The sequence below is a fragment of the Pagrus major genome, chromosome 24 (genome assembly GCF_040436345.1).
Source record: "Pagrus major chromosome 24, Pma_NU_1.0".
NCBI classification, from domain to species: Eukaryota; Metazoa; Chordata; class Actinopteri; order Spariformes; family Sparidae; genus Pagrus; species Pagrus major.
This window is the reverse complement of record NC_133238.1, coordinates 12,543,642-12,568,836: the sequence shown is the minus strand read 5'-3', so window position 1 is coordinate 12,568,836 and position 25,195 is coordinate 12,543,642. Positions and strand designations below refer to the sequence as shown.

At 40.9% G+C, this 25,195-nt stretch overlaps 1 protein-coding gene and 1 non-coding gene across 2 annotated transcripts in view; one reads left to right on the top strand and one right to left on the bottom strand.

Moving 5' to 3' along the window:
• Positions 1 to 613: 613 nt before the first annotated feature.
• The window catches only part of LOC140992247 (cilia- and flagella-associated protein 47-like), a 45,824-nt gene continuing 21,242 nt past the window's right edge, over positions 614 to 25,195 (bottom strand). The window contains 31 exon segments of the mRNA XM_073462539.1: positions 614 to 811; positions 1,060 to 1,225; positions 1,982 to 2,143; positions 5,382 to 5,549; positions 7,296 to 7,484; positions 7,921 to 8,068; positions 8,749 to 8,832; positions 8,940 to 9,096; positions 9,516 to 9,620; positions 10,022 to 10,133; positions 10,808 to 10,915; positions 11,107 to 11,282; positions 11,790 to 11,887; positions 12,019 to 12,072; positions 12,554 to 12,665; positions 13,503 to 13,676; positions 15,857 to 16,000; positions 16,328 to 16,393; positions 16,483 to 16,610; positions 17,073 to 17,214; positions 17,338 to 17,558; positions 17,859 to 17,964; positions 20,493 to 20,629; positions 20,724 to 20,788; positions 21,347 to 21,433; positions 21,717 to 21,805; positions 22,055 to 22,205; positions 22,782 to 22,894; positions 23,408 to 23,542; positions 24,301 to 24,417; positions 24,790 to 24,887. Of these exon segments, the coding sequence (XP_073318640.1) occupies positions 620 to 811; positions 1,060 to 1,225; positions 1,982 to 2,143; positions 5,382 to 5,549; positions 7,296 to 7,484; positions 7,921 to 8,068; positions 8,749 to 8,832; positions 8,940 to 9,096; positions 9,516 to 9,620; positions 10,022 to 10,133; positions 10,808 to 10,915; positions 11,107 to 11,282; positions 11,790 to 11,887; positions 12,019 to 12,072; positions 12,554 to 12,665; positions 13,503 to 13,676; positions 15,857 to 16,000; positions 16,328 to 16,393; positions 16,483 to 16,610; positions 17,073 to 17,214; positions 17,338 to 17,558; positions 17,859 to 17,964; positions 20,493 to 20,629; positions 20,724 to 20,788; positions 21,347 to 21,433; positions 21,717 to 21,805; positions 22,055 to 22,205; positions 22,782 to 22,894; positions 23,408 to 23,542; positions 24,301 to 24,417; positions 24,790 to 24,887 (4,004 nt within the window). The 3' untranslated portion in view covers positions 614 to 619.
• Positions 14,000 to 14,070, top strand: trnag-gcc (transfer RNA glycine (anticodon GCC)). Its single transcript has one exon. It is a non-coding gene; the product is annotated as a tRNA-Gly (tRNA).

Sequence of the window (25,195 nt, the reverse complement as noted above, 5' to 3'; positions counted from 1 at the left end):
TCAGGGACGCTGGCTCTTTCCATGAAGCACACCGATGAGGTGAACCTAGGAAATGTCATTATCCCTTATGGATTTAACTGATTAAGTCTATACCAAGGAGATGAGGAGGAGGAGATGAGCTGCGGAGGGATTTTTGCACGTGGAGTTTTGTGCTGACTATAATGTGTATGTCAGTTACAGCACAGGCGATGTAATGTGTTAAATATATAAGAATCACCTTGGAGAGTATTTTAAAATTACGGAGATAAACATTTGTTCAATTTGCAGAATGATCCTCACGTCTGTGTCATCCTGTTAAATTTCCGTCAGCTGCCAAAAGAAAAAAAGTCTTTGTATTGGCAGAAAAATAGCTCATTAAAACTGCTGATGAGGAACACTAACCCGTCTAATGAGCCGTTTTAAGAGGAAAAAAAAGGGCAAACTGTGAAAGCCATCACCATCACCACCATGTGGTAATGTGTCTGTCCAAATAAAAGTTCATTTTCCAAACATAAAGGTATCTCTTTAATTGAAGGTGACATTGTCTGGTAAATGTTGCCAGACAAAAACACAAAAAAAGTCTAAAAGGAAATTACACAAAAATGACAGTCCTTAGCTGATGAGGGAGTGAGGATGTCCTTTATCTGCGGACTTTGAGGGGGGACGAGTTAGCCAAGGCGGGAAGACGAAGGTTAAGAGCCACAAAGTTCCGCTGCCGTTCATTGGCTGGATGTGGCAGAGAACAGCTGCCATTGGTGGATGTAGTGCAGAGGGGTGGGAGGTCATGAGGGGTTTTTCCTTTCACCTCGTAGGTCCACTGCATGTCTGCTGCCTGTAACAGGAGGGTCATGCAAATCTACTTACTGTATTGTTTGTATGGGTGAATATGTTGGAGCACGCATCTGTGACTGGATATTCTGTCCTCAGGACTTTTTCTTTTTAAATGCTGACACTTAACATATATACTTACTGCACTACTTGAAACAGGTAAAAGTTAGACTGTAACACCACTCTAACAGTTATGACCAGTAATTAACACAAAAGTCGATGAGATTATCAGAGAATAAATCCTTTAAATACCTGGATGGTGAGTCTTGCACTGTGCCTGCTATCTTTGGTGGGTGTGAAGGACACAGTGATGAGAGCTCCGGTCGAACCAACAGGAGGTAACATCCCTGAGGCTGGAGTCACTCTGAACTCACTGCTGCTGCCTGGCAGGAACGCTGCTGTGAACGGCTCCGGCCTCCTGGAACCAACTCTTCATATTAACAGCTTGCCAAGAGCTGACACTATCTTCCAAAAACAAATACTGAAGTGGATAAACAAATGAAAAAAATATTCAACAAACTATTATGTGTGTTTTTACCAGAGGAACCATAAGGTAAATTTATCTCCTCAGCCACAGTTCCTGGAACAAGAAAGTCTCTGTGCTAGGAGTAGTACTATTGATGACCCAGCCAGCACTGGGGTAGAATCACTGATCAGGCTAACATAGAAGGGCTACAACCTTCACTGACACAGTAAACAAACACTAGGTGCCTCTGGTTTTAATATTAAGGGTCGACATTTCTTGCTCTGTTTATTGATGTTACAAGCAAAGCTATGATATCAGTCTCCTGACTTGGTGAGGACAGAGAGAGAAAGTGTGTCTGCGTGAGAAAAAGCGGTGAGCAGAAGCAAACGAGATTGAAACAGAGCAGCCAACAAGATAAACAAAAATGTTTAATTTGATGATTAGTGAATTGTGATTTCGAACTAAATGAGAAATCTTTGCATCCATTCGTTACATCCATTCAAACATCACAGTAAATGCAAACAACAGCTGTTGTTATCTTGTTTGTGAAAATTTCATTCCAGGACTGCCGTTGATTCTTAATCTGTTACAGAACTAATTTTCATCCTCACAATATTTCAGATGAGGCAGAAAAACAAACAGGAAGGAATGAGGGTGACTTTTTAGTTCCTAGTTTAGTAAAAAAAACTATTAAAAACACACACACACCTGGTGGTGCTGGTCAGACGGAAGCCCACCGCTGAAGTCTTTCCCACCTCAGTGGTTTCAGTGAGAATGACATCATCGACGTGAGGCTCCGTGGCGATGAGAGTGATGGGAACCTCCCAGATCCTATTGGACACACACTGCACAGCTAAGACCGCTGAGCACCTGGACAGACAGACAGACAGACACACACACACACACACACACACACACACAATGAGTTGCATTTGGCTTTAACTGTGGGAGTAAAAACCTGTTTATATTTGGCTCACCATGGCACACAGAAGAACACCTCTGATTCAGAGTCTGCTTTCCACCCTACTGTTTTCTTCAAATCATTCCTCCACTCTAATTTATCTTGAAAAGTGTAATTTGAGCATTCCTATTTGTCTAAACCGGTCTTTAATATTCCCACTTTCAGCTTATGATACTCGGTCTCCTCATCTCACTGCCCACGGCAGAGAAATAACTTGTAGATAATGGAAGAGCCTATTAGCAGCACCACACCCCCCCGTCATTTCCTCATGGAGAAGTCATTAGCTCTCGGAGGTATTGATTCTACCAGGGCACGCCTCATTAATGGACTCCACAGATGAAGATGGGAGCTGATAAATGAATGCACTCTTCACTCAGCAGGATGTCACATGCAATGTACAGTAAGGAGGACCGTAGAGAATAGGTAATCGTGAATTTAAACAGTGAGATGGTATGGTGAATTTTCATTACAAACAAGTTACCTTGGATATTTTGTAAAAAGAAGTCACTACAGCATTTATTTTAAGCAAGAAAGGGGATGTGCCGATGGTTTCACATTATGCCACTGATCTACAGGTAGTGGTAATGTGCCAAGAAACACAGGAATGTGCCAGCTAAGACAGGGAAGTAGGAGAAGATGTAAACCATGCAGGATTTAAAACCCTTTAAAAATTGGTTTGCAAATGTTTTATGTGGAAGGAAAGGCATTCAACTGGTTTGTTGGACCCCAACGATAGACACACTATGTTTTTGTGCGAAATGCTGAACGTAAACAGAAACTGTGTTCGTTTCCAAAGGGCACCTCTAAGCTATGGAACTCTGCCAATAACGGTTGGCAGAATAATTAGATTTGCAGCACTGTTTGGAAGAATTTAACATTTTTAGGCAATAATAGTTTATTAGAGTTGTAGACAAAGCTAAGAACATGATACAAGTCTTTACATGGGCAACACATATTTTTCATCACCATATAAACAAAACTCAATGCGTTTAGATTTAAGATGAATGAAAATTGCAGACAATTTTATCCTGAAGCTCACATGATATTTTGCACCTGGCACGCGAGACAAAATGTTATCACAAGAGGAGACCACTGGGGAGTTGAAAAGTAATAATATAAAAGGAAGAAGAGTGTTTTGTGCTGTGTCACAGGCTGCATCACTGATGGATTGTAAAACTCATTTTTCCGTTGAAGCCTTAATTAATGACTAGTCTGAGACTAGTCCCCTGGGACGATGTATTAGCTTATCACAGATAAATTGGTATCTGCTTAAATGTTGGCTGATAAATAACAAGAAATGTCAGGAAGAAAAAAAACATCAAAGATATGATTGAGGTCATTTAGACGTTAAAAAAGACATTAAAAAGTTTAGAAAGTTAAGAAAAAGGTTTGTTAAAGTTTGGGCATTGAGGTTAATTTCACCTCATCCCCATGTCCCCTAAATCCCACTCTCAGGACATGATAAAAAATAGTGATCACTTCTTACTACAAACCAATTGGATAAAAAGTGGTCATCCCAAGTTAGTAATGGCTATTGGAAAGACAATTCATCTGGCAATAATTGTACTTAAGTGTCAAAAGTACATGTAAAAGTAAATTATACATGTTTTGAAAATGTACGTATATACTCTACGTACTGTAGCGCAGTGGAAGTACCAAGTAGCTGAAAACAGAGATACTCAAGTGAAGTACAAGTACCTCAAAACTGCACTCAAGGACAGTACTTGAGCGAATGTACTTAGTAAAAATCCACTACTGTGTATGATTATCGATTTTTTTGACCTAGAGTCAGCTAACAAATTTAAGATGGATTGAGCTAACACTTACCAAAAATTACTTACAGAGTGCTGGTTCAATTATTATTGTAGTAGTATGAGATGAGAAATATTTTTTACAGACTGATCTGGCATGAGAAGAATTGCCATAACAATTAAAAAACTGTCTTATAAAGGATAAACTGTGCGTAGGCATGTGAATGTACCTGTGTTCAAACCTAAGAGGCTTAAGTCAAAATAATCTCCAATTGCTTTATCTCGCTGACTGCCACTGTAAATCATATGTGGTTGATTGGAAAAGCAGCGGGAGAAACCCTGGTGTTTAAAATCTAATAGAAGTATCAAATGTGTTTTTAGGTCAAACCAAAGTTAATGTATTTTCTATGGGGATCTGCACTAACATGGCAAGTACAGTTAAAGCAGAGGAAGCTAATGAGCCGGCCTCCCTCTTTAACTCTGAGAGAGCACTGCAACCTTTAGCTACAAACATTAAGACTCAGCACATGTAGACAGTTAGTAATAAATGAATGCGGAGGCCACACCCACCTGAGAGAGAGAGAAGATGAGAAAAAGGAGAGGTAGAGGGAGAAGATACTGTACTGTAGGGGGAGAACCACAAGAGATAAATGAATGCAGTGTTTACGCACAACGCTCAATGCAAGTGTGTTATCTGTAGAGAGAGAGAGAGCAACAAACAGATTGTGTCTGTATGCCTTCCTTCCTGTTGTGTGTCTGTGTGTGTGAGAATGTGCAAGTACTCTATGTGCTTGTTTTGTTTTCCTGACTTATTATTAGCATCCTTTTGTTTTTTTTTAAGCACCCAGGAGGTGTGCATATTTGTTTCTCTGAGTGTGTGCAATTTTGTGTTTTTCCTTTCCTTTCTTTCCTGTGCATGTGCTTTTCAACTTCTGAAGTGTTTGTGTGCCTCTCTCAGAGTCTGCATAATCTCACAGTGTGTGTATTTGTTTACTTCTGACTGGTAATGAGTGTTTGTGTATGTCTACATCTCTCTGTGTCTCTGAATGTGCAAGCGTCTGTGTGTTTGTTTGGTTTTTTAGTTTTTAATGTGGGTTTGTGCCTCTCAAAAAGCACCTCTTTTTTCTATGTGTATTTGTGTGTATAATGGTTTTCCTTGGGTGTGCGGGGTGTTTGTTTGCTTTAACTGGTAGCAGCATAACCAGTGGAGTGGTTTTGTAAGGAGAACAACAGGATTTAACTCGAAAGCTGCTGCATCTCAACAACAAAAGGACACATTCCTCCTCTGACTATCTGAATATGTTTCTTTGTGTATATTCTATTTTTCCTGCATACTTGTGCATGTGTGTTATGTTGTCTTTGAACGAGTATCTGTGTATGTAGTCCCATAACCTACCTGCATGGCCTGAGGGGAGTGTAGACTACATTCAGGGTGAGCGTTATAATGCCAGTGTCAAGGTCCCTCTTCGCTGCCTCGATGGAAGCAGAAAGGCAGTCCTCCACCTCTGAGTGCTGTGATTCGCTGTCTGGACGAACTGTGCACAGGAAGTCTTGGATCGTCACCCTGGAAACTGTCCCGAAGTAAGTAAGTGGGATTGATCAGGTGCAAGGAACAACAAAAGATATAACTTAATGAGCTTCTGTGCTTAAAACATCTACAATTTTTGTTTAATTTGATGCTTCATTATTTTTATCTAAGCATACTGAGGATTTTAGTAAACATAAAAAAGGACAGTCCAGTGTGAGCCCAGACACTGACCCCATTAAGCTGGACAGGTATTGGCAAGACGTGAACGCCAACTTAAATACAGTTTTCTATTCTGTCGTGTTCATAAGCTGCGGTGAGCAAATTTCAAAGTGGCAAAATTCACAATGAATAAATAATAATGTGAAGCCATTGCAAAAACAGAGGCACTGACAATTTGCAGCTTGCTGATGTTATCAAAGCTGACTCAAGTTACAGTTCGTCTAAAACTGTATTTCCTGCACTTTTTGTCAGTTTTCAAACATTACATGGATGTAGTAACGCTAGATTTCATTGATTATTTAACAAAGCTAGAAGAAGAATGGCCAAAAAAGAAAAAATGGACTTCTGTTGAATCTTATCAACAACAAAATAGTGCAAAAAGAACCAAATCAATCACTCTGGAGCTTCTGTATAACATTAGTTTAGGAACTTGGTTTTGGTTAGTGAGGGAAAAACAGATAAAAGATGGAGCCACACACAGGTGAAGTGGTTAAGGCTCATTTATGCTCAAAGTTAGATACACTGTACTCTGCTTTCATTTTGTCCATATTTCTGCACATTGTCTGAAATTTTAAGGATAGGGACGAACGCAACAGAACCTCCCATAGTCATGGGGGGGAAGTGTAAGCAGTGTAGCCAATAGTTCAAGTGGGACTCGACCACAGGACATGAGGAAGAAGTTTTAAAAATGGCTGAACTTTTTGCAGAGAGATTATGCGAGTTGGGGCGAAGTTTTAAACACCTGTATGATGTTACTTCGCCCGGGCACAGACACAAACAGTTACTACAGAACAGCTGGGAGGAGACTGGACGGTGGCAAAGATATAGCGGTGATCTGTGCAAGACCGATTAGACTCTGAGCTGTGCCCTTTAGTGGCTGTATTGCTTAACATCCAGTGCAAAGGACCCATGGAAGTATGTGGGCAGGACGGACGCATCTATTTTTCATGCGTGAAGGGAGCATAAATGAGCCTTCAGATGAAGAACTGCAGAAGCATGTAATTAAACTGAATAACACCCTTTACTTCACCACAGCACAATGCAATTTGTCAGGTTTTATCTGCACACAAAACCAGTTACTCTACCTGTCAAACAGTGTGTGTTACATGTGAGACTTCAGATCGGTATATGGTAAACACTTATATCAGATAAAAACAAAAGCACAACTGGCGATTTTCAAGCAAAACTCAGCCTTGTGTAATTTTTTATGACACTCTTACCTCACTGTGACTGAATGGGATGTTGTCTGAACTTTTCCCAACTTTAAAAAACTCTGTGTTTTCTTTTTTCACTTGCGACATGCTGCTCTGATTAGTTACAGTGAAGCCAACACAGAACGTGATCGTCAATCAATCACCTGCTGAGCTGAATCACACAGATCCTGACACATCTCATCTCATTATCATTGTAGTTACTTGATGACAGTTTAAATAATCTCCTCACTCATTAATTAAATATGTGGCTTTTCCTGTGTGATGGAGTGAACATGTAAAACACCCCATCACTGTAACGATGCTTAAAAAATCCTCAAAACTATTGTCTAATGCTGGAAAAAACTGGCACACACCTTGCTGTCCTTCCTGGTCCTGATTCCCCAGCACACACCCAGTGAGCAGTACATCCACCTTCCTTTCCAACTGGCAGCCCGCTTCACAATGGAGCACGCCAAGTGGTGAGTTCTCAACAGGCACTTCCACGGGAATCCCACGGAGAGGGTAAATCCAACAGATGGTTGACGATTCCTGCTCTGACCTGAAATATTCATGTGGAGCATTTTTTAAACAGTATTTACACAGCATTTAGGATTAGCAGTGAACCAGTGCTTATGCAAATATGAGATATCTGTATTCTGACAGCATTTCGTGTTTAAAGGCAAGAATTTAAGTTCTCAAAACTGAGTCGAAGCCGTTATGTAATGCTGTAGAAGTAATGGATTATGGTGCCTTTGCCAGCATGTGTGTCCTCCTGGTGCTCTAAGGTGTGAAAGTGAGTGTGAATGTGAGCTGTGTGATAGACAACCTGTCCTGTGTGCCCCTTCCCTGCTTCTTGTTGTATTAACTATTCTTCATTTTGTTTACAGCAGAAACCTGCTCGAATGTAGGAATAACAGAGGCTAATGAGCTCTACTGAATGTCTAGAAACTTGTCTGAGAGGAGGAATACACTCATGCACACAATAACACACTCACCTCTTGTTGTCTGTGCTGAAGGTACCGTTGTTGTCAGGGCTGCTGATGAGCTTCATACTGATGCAGAGCCAGGCCTGTTTTACCTCCATGGAGTTAGGTGCAAACACCAAAGGCACATCAAAACTTGCCCCTTCACTGATCTGTATCCCTGCAGCCAAGATGGAGGACAAACACACAGTCATCGATATGTTTTCTGTTCGATAGCCGAAAGACAAATACAAACTTTCACTGAGAAAAACACAGCTTATTAAAATGCGTTGTATTGGACATCTGCAAAACCACTGCAGTTGATAGACTAGAAGAAATTTGACTTTATTTGCAAGATGATGAAAATATTAATAAAACAATTGTTATTTATTATCTAATAATACAGATTATTGGCAAGTTACACATTCAACAGTCAGAAAGCAACATCAGTTGTAGTTATGTTTGTGTCCACCTGATGAATGTCAAGTCAACTGGGCTTTTATCTCTGTTATGGTCCCCACCAACTTTTTAGAAAAAATGTCTGTCTCTTTAGCTGCTACATGCTCCACTGTGTTCACCAGGGAGCCCCTAACTGTGCTAATCAGGTAGTGTACAGTCATTGCACCTGGGAACGAGGCTGATGAAATCCGTGAGAGTGAATCAACACAATGAAGTTGCAGGAAAAAAAACCTTAACAATGAACTGAAAGAGTCTAAGTCTGCAGAGTTGAATGATTAATTACTGTTTGTTTGTCACTGCAATAGCCCCATTTTACAGAAAACAGCCATCTGATCCATTGTTGATATAGAAACTATTGATAAGGGCAGCTTTAAAGTTTACTTTTGCATTCATTTTACACACCTTCTGTGTGGCTCAGAGGGATAGAGAAGACGTCCATGTCTGTAGAGCCTTGATGGCAGTTGGAGGCCTCACTCGGGTCCTCATCTGAGACATGAAGACAGACAAAGTACACACAGTATTAGGAACATGTCTGAGTGTGTCACAACTGACGACTGAGTGTCTGCTGGAGAAAAACATGAAGTGCCTGTGACCTCTGAGTGTGATATCGAGCCAGACTGGGAGCTCAGTGGGGTTTGCAAAGGGAACGGTGATGGAGCTTTTGGAGCCAATCAGGGAAGAGATGCTCAGAGGCTCCTCGCTCTCTGGATAAAGGCCACGTCCACTCAGTGACACACAGAAATCCTGCAACTAAAGAAAGACAGACAGATTAACAAGCGCAGGCGACGTCAGCAAGCGAAATTTAGAAAAAATAAGAAAATATGAAGAAAGAAAGATTTCTATAATAGTTCCTATTATTTATATCATCCAGCCTTCGTGAACAGCCTCCTGTGCCTTAAATAAACTATGCAATCTGGATCAATGAAAAGCTTTATGAGGTGATCAGATTGCTCCAAGCTTCATGTTGATGACTGGGAGTGATGAAGCAGTAAATTAAATGAGAGCACCTGCTTAAACTAATTTAGGAGGAAAAAGAAGCAAGTTATTCCTGCATTTACTGTATGTGTGTCTGTATGTGTTCTTGTGTGTATGTGAAGGCAGGGGAAGGTGATTTATGTAATCTATTTCCCCCCTCAGTTTGTGTGTGTGTGTTTTGTGTGTATATACACCTCAGGGCAGGTGAAAGAGATCTTTGCAGTGTGCTTCCCCTCTCCGATGGATGAAGGACTAAAACGGACACCAAGCTGGGTGGAGGAGTGGGGCTCCACAATAAGCTGGAACACACACAAACAAACACACACAAAGGGAATAGCTTTCATGGGGACAGTAAGGGTGGATAAACACACTCACGCTCAAAGAGAAAAACCCTTTAAATCACACTGCTCGGCAACCCACAGCTTTCCATCAAGATATACAGCCTCCAAGTGACATCACTGTCTCTTGTTTGTGTAAAAAGACAACAACTGTGTTATCAAGGCTCTTAGTATACTGTGTGGTTCTTTAAAGAGATGAAATCCAAAGCAAAAGCAATCAAATATCCATTGAACTATAAAAAACATCAACAATAATGGTAAATACATTTCCCCCAGGGGCAGGAGCAAGGTCACATTAAATGTATGTTGTGACAAATAAAGCTTTATTCTGAAATAATGAAAAGGTGAGTGTGAGTACTAACAGTCCTTCCTGAATCAATTTCCAGTTTGAAGTTTCTGGGGTTACTGTTGGCTACAAGTAGCTTCAGAGGCTCAGCTGTGGGGTTCACCAGGGGAATGGTCTGTCTGGTCCATCTGACAAACACACACAAACACAAACACTTAAATACTAATAAAGTAGGGCTGCCAAAGCAGAGAGGAGAAGTACAGATGGTCAAAAAAAGCCTGAAGTAAAGAATCGAATTCCCCATAAGGACCCAAATGTTGCATTTATAATTTACTGAGCTAATTAGCAGTGCAATTAATATGCAGCTATAATTGCCATTCATTAGTCTGTTAGTATGGTAAAGTGTGTCTCTGTTCATTAGAAGTCCTGTTTTAAACTCAGTGGAAAAACTTTTCTTATATCTCTAACATAATTATCACAGTGGACAAATTCAGTTCTTCTGTCCCTGCAAGGATCCTGTAGGAATGATGTCTACATTGATCCAGGGAGCTGATTGGTCAGGAGGAATCTGGGACCACTGTGGCCATAAATAGTTAAAATGAAAATGAAAACTTCTTAAATAATAAAAACTTTTAAAAATTAAATTATAAAATGAAACCTTTTCTCCAGCAAATATAATGTAAACAGACCCAAAGCAGCAGAGAAGGAGCCTCACCCACACTGCTCAGTTTCGGGAAAATCCTGAGGATGGGACCGTTGCCATGAACAAATTCTCAGTGGTGTGTGTGTGTGTGTCTATACAGTATGTGTGCATGCATTCCTAGCCAATAACCCTGCAGTGTGTTGGTGTGTGTGCACCTACTTGCCCAGCTGACAGCAGGCCTGTGGTAGCGTGAGGACTGGAGGAGGAAGAGCATAAAGCTCCAGTTGATACCAGAACTCCCCCACCTGCTCCGACTGGAACAACACACTGGCAGAAAACACATTACAAACCAATGCAAATGCTGTATACGTACCACAGATCACAAAATACTGTCAGATTCATGGCAAATTTCTCTTTTTAAAGCATTCATATAAAGCATCTATTGAACAGAGATCTTTACTTTAAATGATAAACTTCTTTAAAGGAAGTCGTGTCAGCTACATTGTGATAAGTCTTACCTGCCCATGCTCTTCCCCACACCGCCAGGGGAGAACGTAGCTTTGTAGGTGAGAGTCTCCCACGGGGGAATTGAAACCGTACTGGCGCCATTGATGTCATCTCCTTCCAGGTAGACATCCAGCATCATGAGCTCTCTTCGTGGGTTATTGACAGGGATCTCTATGGCAACTGAGCTCTGGAAACACATCATTTCAAACATGACCGCTGTTTCTGCTTTTTCCATGTGATGATCTAATAATCTTTTGATCTTAGTCTGGAGGGAACAGTACACACTTCTTTAGGGCCTGTTAGAAATATAATTATAATCCTGAGCTGAATTAACTCTTTTCACTTTCCTTCAATGTATCCAGCAAAAGAACATTCCTCTTTATTGGCTGGACCAGCGTCTTTTCATTTCTAATCCCTAGAGCACCACACTACTCACATTTTATATTGAATTTGCTATGAGTTACAAGCTTTGTTCTGCTGCATTTTTCAAACAATAGATTAAAATTAGAGGCCTAAGGAGAGATATTTGCGACGGATCTAGGCGCTTAACAGGGAAATTGGACCACACTGAGGTTAGAATTGTGTCTTGTGCAGTAGCTATTGTGAGGCGTTCCTATTCAGAGTTGTCTTAAGTTGATGCAAATGTCTGATTAGTACAACCACTTAAGTGTGCAAGTATGTTTTCAGAGCTTACCTGAGTTGTACACTGAACATTTATGACCATTTTGGGCGCTGCTGGCTCACAAATGATCTCCAGTGTGAAATGCACCTTGTAGTGTCCTAGTACATTTCCTGGATGAGAGGCACACACGTATAAATATGGTATAAATGCAAACACACAACTTCTAGGTTAAATGTTTTTGATGCTGCACTTTGAGCTCTAAATGCTTCATGTTCACAGCATGGTACAACAACAAGCTTACCTTTGAATTTGTCTGCCATCTGAATATCATCAATTTCTTGAAAAGACACAAAACCTGAAAGAAATGTGGTGGATGAAGTGCCCATGTTAGTTTTTGTTGAGGTTTTCGTTAATTTATGTAAACAATACAATTAACCTCAGTGCGCAATTATTTTCACTGAGTATTGTTCTTTTGAAGTGTTTTAACTCTGCATATTTTTGTGTATCTCAACGTCATTGCAAATGAGAGAAAGCTAAATGATTTTCGAGGCTTAAATAAAGGTTTGAATACACAAATCAAGCAATTCACGATGGCCTAAAGCCATGCAACACCAAAAATACACAGTAAAACCACCGCATGTAAATGTGAGCGTTAAAGCAGGCATTTGAAGGACAACAAGACTGTAGTAGTCTGTGTGCATCTGTTTAAGCAAATGTAATAAAATATAGTGAACAAACTGAGCTGACATTTGAGCACAACTGCCTTCCACGTCAGATCCTAACAAACCACAAAACCACACAACCACAAACATGCAGTGGGGGAAAAAAGAAATCACCTGTCTGTTTTCCACGTTTCCATGGTGACACAGCCAGGGAGTACGGAGCACTGTGACCAGGTTTAATCTCCAGGGAGGGGGTGCCACTTACAACAGATAGATCTGTCACCACCTGGGTCCATGTGTTTTTACAGACAAGAAGTACAAATACAGAGGTACAAATGGTAGCGAAGACACGCATGAACACATACACGCACATACATTCAAATAGATGCTCACTCACTTGCAAATGGCTCAAAATGCACACAGATACCAAGAAACATGATCAGAGCCAGACAGTCACACTGCAAGGACTTTACAATATAATAATCATCCTGTGAAATATCTCAACATCTACTTGCTAGTTTGGCACAACATTCTGTACAGATGTTCATGGTCATCAGAGGATCAACCCTACTGATTTAAACGATCCTCTGGCTTTTCATCTGGTGTGACCAGCAGGTTCAATCAATATTTCAACATCTACTGATGGATAGGCACACTATGTTGTGCAGGTAATCATGGTGTCCAGAGGATGGACCCAACTGACTTTGTGATCTCAGGCTTTTTTCGCTCTTTCTGTTAAATATTTCAACATCTACTTAATGGACTTGCACAACATTTTGTACATGCAGTCATGGTTTCTGATGATGTATCCTACTGACTTTGGTGACCCCCCAACATCCAACAGGTTTTAATTTGTCTAATACTTTGGTTTACAATATAAAGCACATTATAACTGCTAGATATTAGCATGTTAGCATTGTTGTTGTGTACAGCATCCCAAGTACAGCATCACGGAGCCAGTAGCATGGCTGTAGACTCTAAAGTCTACTTTATTCAATTGGTTTAGTAATGCTTTCCTTTGCAAATGTGTTGTGCAAAACTGTTGTTGCGTGAATATGCTTTAGAGTACACCTTGTTAGCACGTAACAGTGTGTGTGGCAGTTATTTGCATGTGTGATTATACCTTGAGGGTGACTTTGTTCTGGCTGTAGTTGGGGACGTCCAGCTGTGTGTGTGTGGTCTGACCAACAGGGCATTGTAATACCACATGGTCCACTGGCAGGGGGTGCTCTCCCACTCCTCTGAGGGTAAACACGTGCTCCGTACCGTCACAGTCATTATGTAAGGACAGCTTGCCCTGTGGGGGGAGGGATAAAGTTCAGGCAGTCAAACACACACAAACTTGTGTTCAGTGTGGAGTGTGTTCAGCGTGGAGTGTGCATACAGAGGAACAAAGGCAAGCAGAGTCTCAGATGCAGTCAAACATGCTCACACTGCCACGTTGGTTGATTACAGAGGGAAACGTCATGTTTTATATGTCAAAAAGCTAAGCTACTGAAGCTATGTGTGTGAAGAGTTACAAAAAGCCGAACAAGCCAACACAAGACCGAACAGCACAGCAACTGGCTGCAGCAGAATGTCGCCTACTTAGACTCCGCCCTCAAATTCTCTAGTACAAATGCATTGGTGGTTCAGTGGTAGAATTCTCGCCTGCCACGCGGGAGGCCCGGGTTCGATTCCCGGCCAATGCAAGTCACCTTTTTCTTCCCTCTGTTCTTGACTAACACTAACAAAAGGGAAACAAACAGGATACACTCTTTACAGGGAAGATACAAATGTTAAGTATACTAAAATAAACGCAGAAGCCCTGTCAGAGACGTAAACCTTGACTTCTACAGCGCTTTCAACAATCCAGCAGCCCTGCCTCTAAGGGAAAAGCTGCTGCGTTACAACTGCGCCATGACACTGCATTTTGGATCATGGACCTCACTGGCAAGCCACAGTCAGGAAGTGTACTGGCAGCACTTCTCTTCACTCTTTACATCACAGACTTCGACTTCATCTCAGGTTCCTTCGTAAACTTCTCCATTGTTAGATGCATCAACAAAGACATCATGGGGGAGCACAGTGGACTGATAGAGAGCCTAATCTCATGGTGCAACAACAATCACCTGATGCTCAATATCAGCATGAGCAAAGAGCATGTAGCAGAGTACTGAAGGAACAGGAGACACCCTGTGATGGTTATCATCCAAGGAGAGGAAGAGGAGAGGGTGGATCATAAAAGAATGTCACAGTCCTAATCAATAAAAAACAGGACTGGAAAAAGAACGCCTCTTCAGAAAGGGACAGTGCACACTGTTCTTCCTGAGGACAGTCAGATCCTTCAGTGTGTGCAACAGACTACTGCAGATCGTCTACCAGTCTGTGGTAGTCAGTTCTTTGTTATTCCCTGAGCCTTGCTGGGGTGGCTGTGGCAACAAGACTTATGAGGCCAGCAGACTTATCACGCTCTGTGGTCGGGCTGGAACTAGACAGCCTGGAGGCAGGGTTGACAAGATCAAAGCCATGCTGGATAACCCTGTTCACCCTCTCCACGACGAGGTAAGGCAGATTGCGGCAGATGGGCAGCTCATTCAACCACCAGATTATCCAATCCTGATGTAAAATGGAGCGCTTCAGGCACTCGTTTTTGCTCTGTGACATTTATTTATGTATTTAGTTGTTCATTGATTGATGATAAAGTCATTTTTCATCCTCAGTATATCCAAGTATATGTATAGTATCTAAATAGTTGTTAAAAATATTACATGTGAAAGATAAATAAGGGTTTTATTGTACTTTTTCTGTATTTTGTCCTTCCTCGATTAAAAGAAAAATGTAAATTTTTTCTTCTAGTTCCCTGACGATTAAATGGATTAATTACTCTATAAAGAAAAAAAAATGTTTTAACTGTTAAACATTCGTTATATATGAAAGAACAAGTGAAGTATTCTTTCATCACTGTAAAGGATCAGCTACCACTCTAAATTGCCGGGTATTGTTGTCAAAAGGCTGTTTCTCAAAAAGAGAAAGGTCAGATGTAGTGTAAAAAATATCTGCTGTGCTTCTTGAAAAGCACTGGCAGTTTTAATTCCCAGATATAATCATAACAGCCACACAGGCCAGACAGTGTGCAGCTGTTTGAGGCATCGAGATAAGTGGTCGTACTTAAGCTGACTGCTCCCTGAGAGGATGGGACTGAGGAGGCTAATGAGAAGAAAGGCCAAATATGAGAGCCTGGTGAATGAGCGTTGGTAGCAGGGGATTTAAAAGTGGGCTGACTTCTAAATGTTGCTGATGTTGAATTATCTTAAATACACACTAACTCAAGGCCACCGCACTGCGAAGATGTCATGGTCTGTCAGAAAGCGTATAACAAGCAAAGTTAGACTGTAAGAATGTGACAGGAGGAAGGAAAGAGGACGGACAATGAAGACAGACAGCATGCAAGAAAAGAGAGAAATAATGAAACCGTAACAAAAAAATATGCATTACCATGACAATGCATTGTACTGAAGGCAGAAAGGTGAGGGGGTAGCAGACTTTTGTCCCTGCTGGCACATTCACAACCTCTGGGCCGGAGAATCCTTCACCACACACCTCAGCTTGCATTTTCCAGTCCTGGTCAGTCTCATTGTGCTGTGAGAGATACAAAGGAACCATTATTGCAAATTTTCCAACAATTTACATAACCAATCTTACAAAACTACAATTACAACACTTTTCTAACCTAAAACTTTAAATATGTTAGTTTAAGTCAAGTGATGCAATTAGTCAAAGATACATTTTAACCATGCTTTCTGGTTGCTGTATATTCAGGACCACCACTCTCTTCCAAGAAATCAGTTTCTCATTATAGAGGTAATATTATTCATCATTCATAATTAATCAAATGCTTTTAGCTCAGCCCTTATTAATAAGCAGCACACACACAGACTGATTAATACATTTTCCCTTGCTACTCACCAGTGGAATATCTTGCGTGACTGAACGGTGAGCAGGCGAACTGAAGTCCAAGTGGATGGATCTTTCCTGTGGTCACAAGTGAGATTTTGCTCACGTGAACCCACCGGCATTTAGTTAATTTACAGGCTTAAGCTCTGATATTTGCTGATGTCTACCTGTGAAGTAACCAGCGCTTCTAGCATGTAGACCCTGGTATCACACCAGGACCTCAGGACCACCTGACATGTAAACTGTCCGACGGAGTTTGCCTGGAAGCGTAATGGGATGTCCACACAGCCACAATCTATTGAATGGAGGGAAAAGTAGCTCCAGGGAGGAGGTGGACAATTGAAGTTAGTTTATAGTTGTGTAAGTAAATTACATGAGCTGCCATCATCGCTGCTACACCTTCAACCAGTACACTTTATATCACTTTTAGCACCCTGTTTTATACTTAATACTTTACCATTGTTTTATTAGTAAAAATGAGTATTTAATGGATTTTCAGTTGTCATGGAAATACAAACAGTAATGCACAAAAGGGACTTTTATATACTAAGATAGTTTAGCGTCCTCTGGTTCCATTTGCAACTACTATTCATTTGAAAAGTGCTATTTGACATTTAATTAAGTTTGTAGAGCTGAATGGATCAATTTGTCAGTCAGTCAATGCTGCTTCATCAATGCTTCACAAAAAACTTCTCCTATGCCGAGATGAAATAAAGTGTGACCTTGTGCTGGGATTCAGGTGTTCGTGTGTGTGTACCTGCAAGATTCTTCCATGGTATGTTGGTGTCTTCTTTTAGAGGTACTGTTACAGTCCTGGGTAAAGTGAAGTATTGTGGCAAAGAAACCTCAATGCTGTATTCGACTTCTTTACTCTGCTGAGCATCTCTCAGGAGTGTGGCCTAACGGGAGACAACAGAAAAAGAGGGACAGGGAGTAAAATATGAACAGATACTGATGTGGAGTTCGACCTGCCTGCCTGTATATTCAAAGATCAGCTTTCCAGAGTGTGTATGTGTGTGTACCTGTTGTTGGAGGAGCTTGCGAGCAGCTGTGACTGCCCTCACGGTGCTGCTATGCAAAGTGTGTGTCAGCATCCGCCTCCTGTGTTCGTCAGCACTCATGCTGTGTTGACCCCAGATGGCCAGAGCTTGCTCCCAGGCCATATTGATCAGCGGCACACGCACCACCTCCTCACACACCTGCCCTAGTTGGCAGCTCAGGCTTAGCACTGGCACACACACAGCTTGGTCCAATGGTGGAGAGAAAAATATCAGAGTGGATTTTATCTGATTTGCTTTTCACTATAAATATTCTTCTTTAGATTTAGGTGACACAGAGGAAAAGCATGCTCAAATTATGTTACACAAGACTTTAATTCAAATTCAAATGTTTAATGATTAAATGATGTTGAGTGGTGATTGGTGTTCAGAATATTTTGGTAAATGGAAAAACAGCTACAGTGAATTACATTTACTTTCACTCAGATTGTGCAATGATGCCCTAAAATAGTTTATGAGCAACATCTGGGTCACAGTTTTCCTACCAGAGTTGTTGGGGATGGAGACTATGTTAGAACTGGGCCTGGCAGTGAGAGGGGAAGGAAGTGGCAATTCTGCTGTGGCCTTTACCACATAGACCATATCTCCCACCTAAAAGCAAGCACACACACACACACACACACACACACACACACAGAGAGAGAGAGAGAAAGACAGACATGGCTGTGAAAGAGGGTCACTATGTTTGCAGACTCCATGTGATTTAACATAAATACCTGTGTTAAAAATGCCATTTGGTTGTTGCCTGTTCTTAAACTTTGACTCTACTATCCTGACCAAAAGAAGTTACAGATATGAGTATCCAAACTTAAAAACTCGAAGATTAGTAAGATTAGTCTCAACTTAAATTGAGTTCTGTGATGCAATGCCCGTATTTTCCATTTCTGCTAACACAGGAAATAATAACTTTTATTTATACAGAGTGTTTACAAGAGTTTACAAAGTGCTAAATCGGACAAAGCAAAACCAGGAAACTCAGGTAGACAATTTAACAGAATAAACACTCAGGAAGCCCAGACTAAAAGAAGTTAAACAAGAAGAAAAAAACACAATATACAAAACACATGTGTCAACATGAATAATTACAAGTAAAAGGAATAAAAGCGATAAAGGACGATGAGAAGACAACATCGCATAAGAGGAATTGGTAATAGCAAGTCTATAAAAGTGGATTTTTCAGTTATGGATTTTGTGAGCCTTATCTCCTCAGGCAGGTCACTCTGCCAGTAGGGCCCCACCTAAGGATCTGAGGCTGCAAACAGGCAGGGGTCAGCATTCAAGCTTTGCATCTATGGGCAAGATTTAGATTAGCTTTGAAAGTTATCAGTACAATCTTAAAATCAATTCGAAATCAGACAGGGAGCCAGTGGAGAGAAGGCAGGACTGGAGTGATGTCATGTCGTCTGTTAAACCCGTAAAAAGCCTAGGTGCTGCATTCTGGACAATATACATACAGACAAAGGACCGGTATCCCATATTCCCTTCCTTAGAATACAAGATATTTTCTAAAGGCCATATTTTCCGGCTGCCCCAATGTCTTAAAGATAAACCTCTGCACTTTCTTTCCGAATGTTACCTGTACCTGATTCTTGACACAACAAAACACTCTTATAGAAATTTAAAAATGCTGTTGTTACACACCCACATAGAATTTAAAAGACTGCCAACTCCCCTCCAGTTAGTTAGAGCTGAAGAAGCCTCTTGGATGAGAGGTGAAACGTTACAGCACCTAGGCTGTTGTTACTGTTTGTGTGTATACAAATTTAGCCTGTTCTTAAACTTTGACTCTACTATCCTGACCAAAAGAAGTTACAGATATGAGTATCCAAACTTAAAAACTCGAAGATTAGAAAGATTAGTAAGATTAGTCTCAACTTAAATTGAGTTCTGTGATGCAATGCCCGTATTTTCCATTTCTGCTAACACAGGAAATAATAACTTTTATTTATACAGAGTGTTTACAAGAGTTTACAAAGTGCTAAATCGGACAAAGCAAAACCAGGAAACTCAGGTAGACAATTTAACAGAATAAACACTCAGGAAGCCCAGACTAAAAGAAGTTAAACAAGAAGAAAAAAACACAATATACAAAACACATGTGTCAACATGAATAATTACAAGTAAAAGGAATAAAAGCGATAAAGGACGATGAGAAGACAACATCGCATAAGAGGAATTGGTAATAGCAAGTCTATAAAAGTGGATTTTTCAGTTATGGATTTTGTGAGCCTTATCTCCTCAGGCAGGTCGCTCTGCCAGTAGGGCCCCACCTAAGGATCTGAGGCTGCAAACAGGCAGGGGTCAGCATTCAAGCTTTGCATCTATGGGCAAGATTTAGATTAGCTTTGAAAGTTATCAGTACAATCTTAAAATCAATTCGAAATCAGACAGGGAGCCAGTGGAGAGAAGGCAGGACTGGAGTGATGTCATGTCGTCTGTTAAACCCGTAAAAAGCCTAGGTGCTGCATTCTGGACAATATACATACAGACAAAGGACCGGTATCCCATATTCCCTTCCTTAGAATACAAGATATTTTCTAAAGGCCATATTTTCCGGCTGCCCCAATGTCTTAAAGATAAACCTCTGCACTTTCTTTCCGAATGTTACCTGTACCTGATTCTTGACACAACAAAACACTCTTATAGAAATTTAAAAATGCTGTTGTTACACACCCACATAGAGTTTAAAAGACTGCCAACTCCCCTCCAGTTAGTTAGAGCTGAAGAAGCCTCTTGGATGAGAGGTGAAACGTTACAGCACCTAGGCTGTTGTTACTGTTTGTGTGTATACAAATTTAGCAACGAGTATTTTGGCATTAGCTCAAACCATTTCCCATTTTTTAATCTGCTGTAATGAAGCCAGGGTGCTGTCATGCAGACAGAGCATCAAATTGCACTGACAGGATGAAGATTTCAGTCAATTAATTTAAATTAATTTAGCATGCACTGCAGGTTTTCTCTATAGTCTAATGAATTAGAAATATATCTCCAGTAAGTGTTCATAACCGTCTGCAATTTCAAAAATGCGAGTTAATGAGTTTAAAAATAATTTGTTTCAGGGAACCGACAGACAAGCCAGACACACACACACACACACACACACACACACACACACAGACCTGTGGGCAAACTAGCAGCACAGAGCAGTACTTGGTGCCTGGGCAGAAGGGCAGGTAGTAGATGTTCAGCGTGTCTGCTTGGCCTGACTTCAGACAAACACTGCTCACTGCACTGAGGAACTCGCTGTCGTCACCATCTGGACACACACACAAACATATATAGACACATATAAAGGTAATAACTCACACATAAGCTTAAACAGAGTACAAAGCATATGTGTTCATACTTACTGAGATCTGAGGACTTGCCTTCCATCTCCTCTCCGCCGCTCTTGTCTGAAGTCATCTTCTCTATACTAAAAGAGGGAGACGGAGGATAGAAAATAATTCATAACGCATAGATATCAGACTACACAAGCTGATTCAGGTGTACTACAGATGACCTCAGCCCTACTTCAGATCCTTGTAGTCAACTCCTGATGAGGAGGAGGAGTTGGACTGTTCAGCTTTGAAGACATCTCAGGAGGTGAGAGATGCATACTAACTAGCTATTCTTGATGACAACTCGGTACTCTCCCAGGGAACCACCTCATACTTTACCTCACACTTCTGAAGCTGTCACTAGCAGGAGGAACACCCTCTCCTTTTTACCAAATAAGCTCTGACCTGAAAACAGAGCATTTTATGCTTAATTCTGCTTTTATGTGTCGCTAGCTTAGAAAGTCTGCTTGAGAATGATACCAGAGGAAACACCTAGCCTATGTTAATTAACATATTGTATCTTGTTCCACCAAAGTCCACTGAAAAAATTAGATCTAACTTTAAACAAGAAGGCTAAGTTGTCAAAACATTCCTTTAACTGTGTGTTTACTGTGTGTGTATAAGCTGAGTGCTGTGAACGGTGCATGTGTTACTTGGCCTTGGAGGAAGCCTGTTGAACGAGGCTGTCTTTTTTCTTTTCAGGCTCCATTGGGTTGACTGGAGACTCCACCAGCACCACCCTAAACACACAAGAGGTTTGACTTCAGCAATACGGCACAAAAATGCTCCTTCTGTAACTGCTGCACATGCTGTATATATTTTAGTGTGTTCAATTCACTCTGTTTATCTTGTATTTGTCTTAGAGTATTCATATATATACCCCTCATTGTTATCTATACAGCTATGCATATTTGCATACACGACACCTAACTGCTTTTTGCCACTTCTGGTTAGATGCTAAACTGCATTTCACTCTCTCAGTACTTGTACTCTATACTGACAATAAAGTCTGTGTACACCTACCTAAAATGAGCTTCTTTGTTGAAAGGGTTAGTGATGGGCACTGGGATCACTTTCAGCTGGTAGCATGGAGACTTGCACTTGACAGTTTTCTAAGGAGAGACAGCAAGAAGCAGACAGTCTTTCATCTAGTTATCAGTTAACAGCTGTAGCCATCCACTCTGTTCTCCAAACTATGTGTGATGTGTGTTAGACACAGCATGCTATTGAGGAGTGTTTCAGTCAAACAGTTAGCAAGCTTTCAACAAATCAGTAAGTGAGGCTTAGAGCCAACTGCAATGTCGGTGGTGCGCTAACTGTAGCGTGACAGTCAGTCAACCCCTTTAGTTAATGATACTCACTGTGGGTGTGATCTGACTGACATGGGTCTTCAGGCAGAAGGCGAGGGTGGTGCTGTGCAGGCCAGAAGGAGAGCTGGAGATGAGCAGGAGGACTGCCTCCATGGGCTGCAGGAAGGAGCACCTGAACTGGACGGTTAGATCAATGCTCACCCTGTGAAAATCACCACAGCCAACAGATAATCATTGTATTATTTAGCCTCTGTTCTACAGGAACCAGAATGCTCAACACAGTGTTTTTACAACTCAGTTGTTTTATTGCGTAACGTCCCATTTTCAGGTTATGGCAGTAATGAATCAGCAGAATCTTAAAGCTATTTTTCTGCATAATGGCATTGTCCTTAAAGACAGCATTTCTCCGACTAAAGCTAGGTTTTCAAAATGGGACATGAACTATTTTTGTAGAGAGACCTCACTTGAGAGCAAAACTGGTACATTTTAATGAGCTACAGTCTCAAGGCAAAACTAAATTTACTCAAGAACTGAAAAAAATGAATAACTGTAGCCATGCAAAGAGTATTTTCTCCCTTTTTTGCACAGGCACAGGTCTACACAAAAAAAGTTATTCTGGAAGTGCAGATGCAAAGACAGCACTTCTCCACTTTACAGTACCAGGTTTAAGTTAAGTATCAATTGTTAAAACACACTACAAAAGCTTGCACCAATGTTTCATGATTATAACCATAATTATAATGTATAATGAGTTTAATTTTCTGGGTAAAAAACATACTTTGGAGGAATGGTGACGGTGGATCCATCAGGGAGGGAGAAGAGGTGGGCATCCTCTCCTAAAATGAAGGCCTGGTATTTGACAGGTTTAGAGGACGGGCTTTTCAGACGCACCTGCAGCACCGACACACACACAAAGACACACAGAAACACATATAAATTAGCTACGTTTTTATACATATAAACACAGGCAACAAATGCTGCTGCCAGAAAACAATACAACAATGAAATCCATCTTCCTTAGCACTGAAAAACTGACATCTGTTTTTGTTTAGCTTGTAATGTGGCTTAACCTGACAGTGTGGATCATTACCCAAATGTATATTTGTCTGTGTTTGTAATCCTGTTAGTGTGTGTGTGGCTGTGTCTATAATCCTATTAATGGATGTGTGTGTCTATAATCTTGTTAATGTGTGTCTGTGTGTGATCCCAGTTGCAGTGTTTGTACGTGTCTGTGTGTGTCATTATCTGTCCAGGAGGTTATTATCCAAACCATTTTCAGTCTCACAGTGCTCATGAATTTGATTTACAAGGCACGCAGTTAAATTTTTATTTGGGTATCTTTACAGACCATTGTTGATGCTGTGTGTGTGTGTGTGTGTGTGTGTGTGTGTGTGCGTGTGTTACCTGTTTACTGAAAGTGCTGTGAAGGCCTCCTGAGAGTGTTATGGTGTGCAGTGGCAGGTACTGAGGCAGCCTCTCGTACAGGTGAACACACAGCATTAACATCTGCACTGGATTGGGGTCCGACAAGTCTGTGGGCTGAACAACACACACACATACACACACACACGCACTCAGATACAGGGACACACAAGAAGACACACAACAGGAAGTGCTGCCTAATCTCTGACATAATCAGCATGATATATTAAACATCTCCAGTTACGCTAAAGAGGTCATTACTTTAGGTAATTAATGCAGTAATTAGCCAATACTTCTCTGTCAAAGTAACTGCTTACCCACACTTGTGGGTGGTACTAATATGTACTGGATATCTTAAAGGATTTAGTCTCTGTAAATTTAGTCTCACCTCATTATAAACCATCTCATTACATGTACACCTATGTTGGTTAATTCGAACAAACTAAACATTACAACTAAAAGTTGTAATATGTACAATATGGCCAGAATTCAAAGATAGCTCCAACAAATATAGGCTGCAGCATATCACCAGATTAACTGACAACTGTTACTCTTTGCTGGCTATCTTTGGCTCAGATAACCATGGAGCAGGTGGCACTAGAGACTGCCTGGACCGGGACCTGGGACTGAACACAGCCTCCAGGACCGACGGAAGTCAGCTTGACAACAGGGGATACAGTATGGAGGGGATTTACAGCAGCTCTGACTAAGACTATGACTTTAGGGACACAAGACATCAAGCACAATTGCATTAATTTACACTGAAATGTCACATATTAAACATAATGTAAAGATTGCAAAGCTGATTAAACAACTAAACCACAACAGGTAATCTTCCCGTGTGAAGCCCCCCTCTGGTCCCATCTGGTATTTACCTGTACATCTAGGTTGAGACAAAGTGCAGTCAAGGCCTTGTACACGATGATGTTGTTATGCAGGATTTGTTCCAGGCTGCTAGTTGTGGTGTACATCCTCCGGAAGTGGCTGCAGATCTAATTAGGAACACATCAGGCCAGTGTGATTTAAAAACAATGACAAGGTGTATCTGTAACTCATGTTTCATTTGGATCATATCTCTACTTTCTCTGCCACTTGCTTGCCTGTTAAGCCATTACTCTGTTGCAATACGTGCTCTGTAAATCAAATGTTTAAAGTTGCACTCTCTCTCTCTCTCTCTCACACGCACACACACTCACACATACACACAAAATGGTGCTTAAAATGGTAACAGGCTCCCCTAATCTTGCTCAGGACTAATTGTGTCCTCATCATATCAATCACAGTGCCACGTACAGACATTAACAACCATCTCTCACACACTGAAGAGGGTCCACACACAGAGGCACATGCACACACACACTGACCAGGTAAGGGCAGTAGGCAGCAAGCAGAGAAGCGAGCACCAGTCCATCTGTCAAGTCCAGGTCGAAATTCACTATCCAGCGTGCTGATGGGGCACCACCTGTGAGCCATTACAGCACAGAAATTACCAATCAATCAGTAATACATATGAAGGCATCAAAAAGGGGCTGAAAAATGCAGCCTCAAGCCTGACAGCAGGTTGTTAAATTATGTTCCAAGTGTTGGAAATACTTTCACAAGGCCTACCTGAATTCAGAAAGCATGAATTGGACAAAAAACTAAAACATTAAATGAAAAGAAAAAGTATCAACAGTTTGAAAGACTTAATAGAAGAACAAATCGTAGCTGTATTGATGACAAACGCTGCTAAATATACAATAATAATAATAATAATAATAATAATAATAA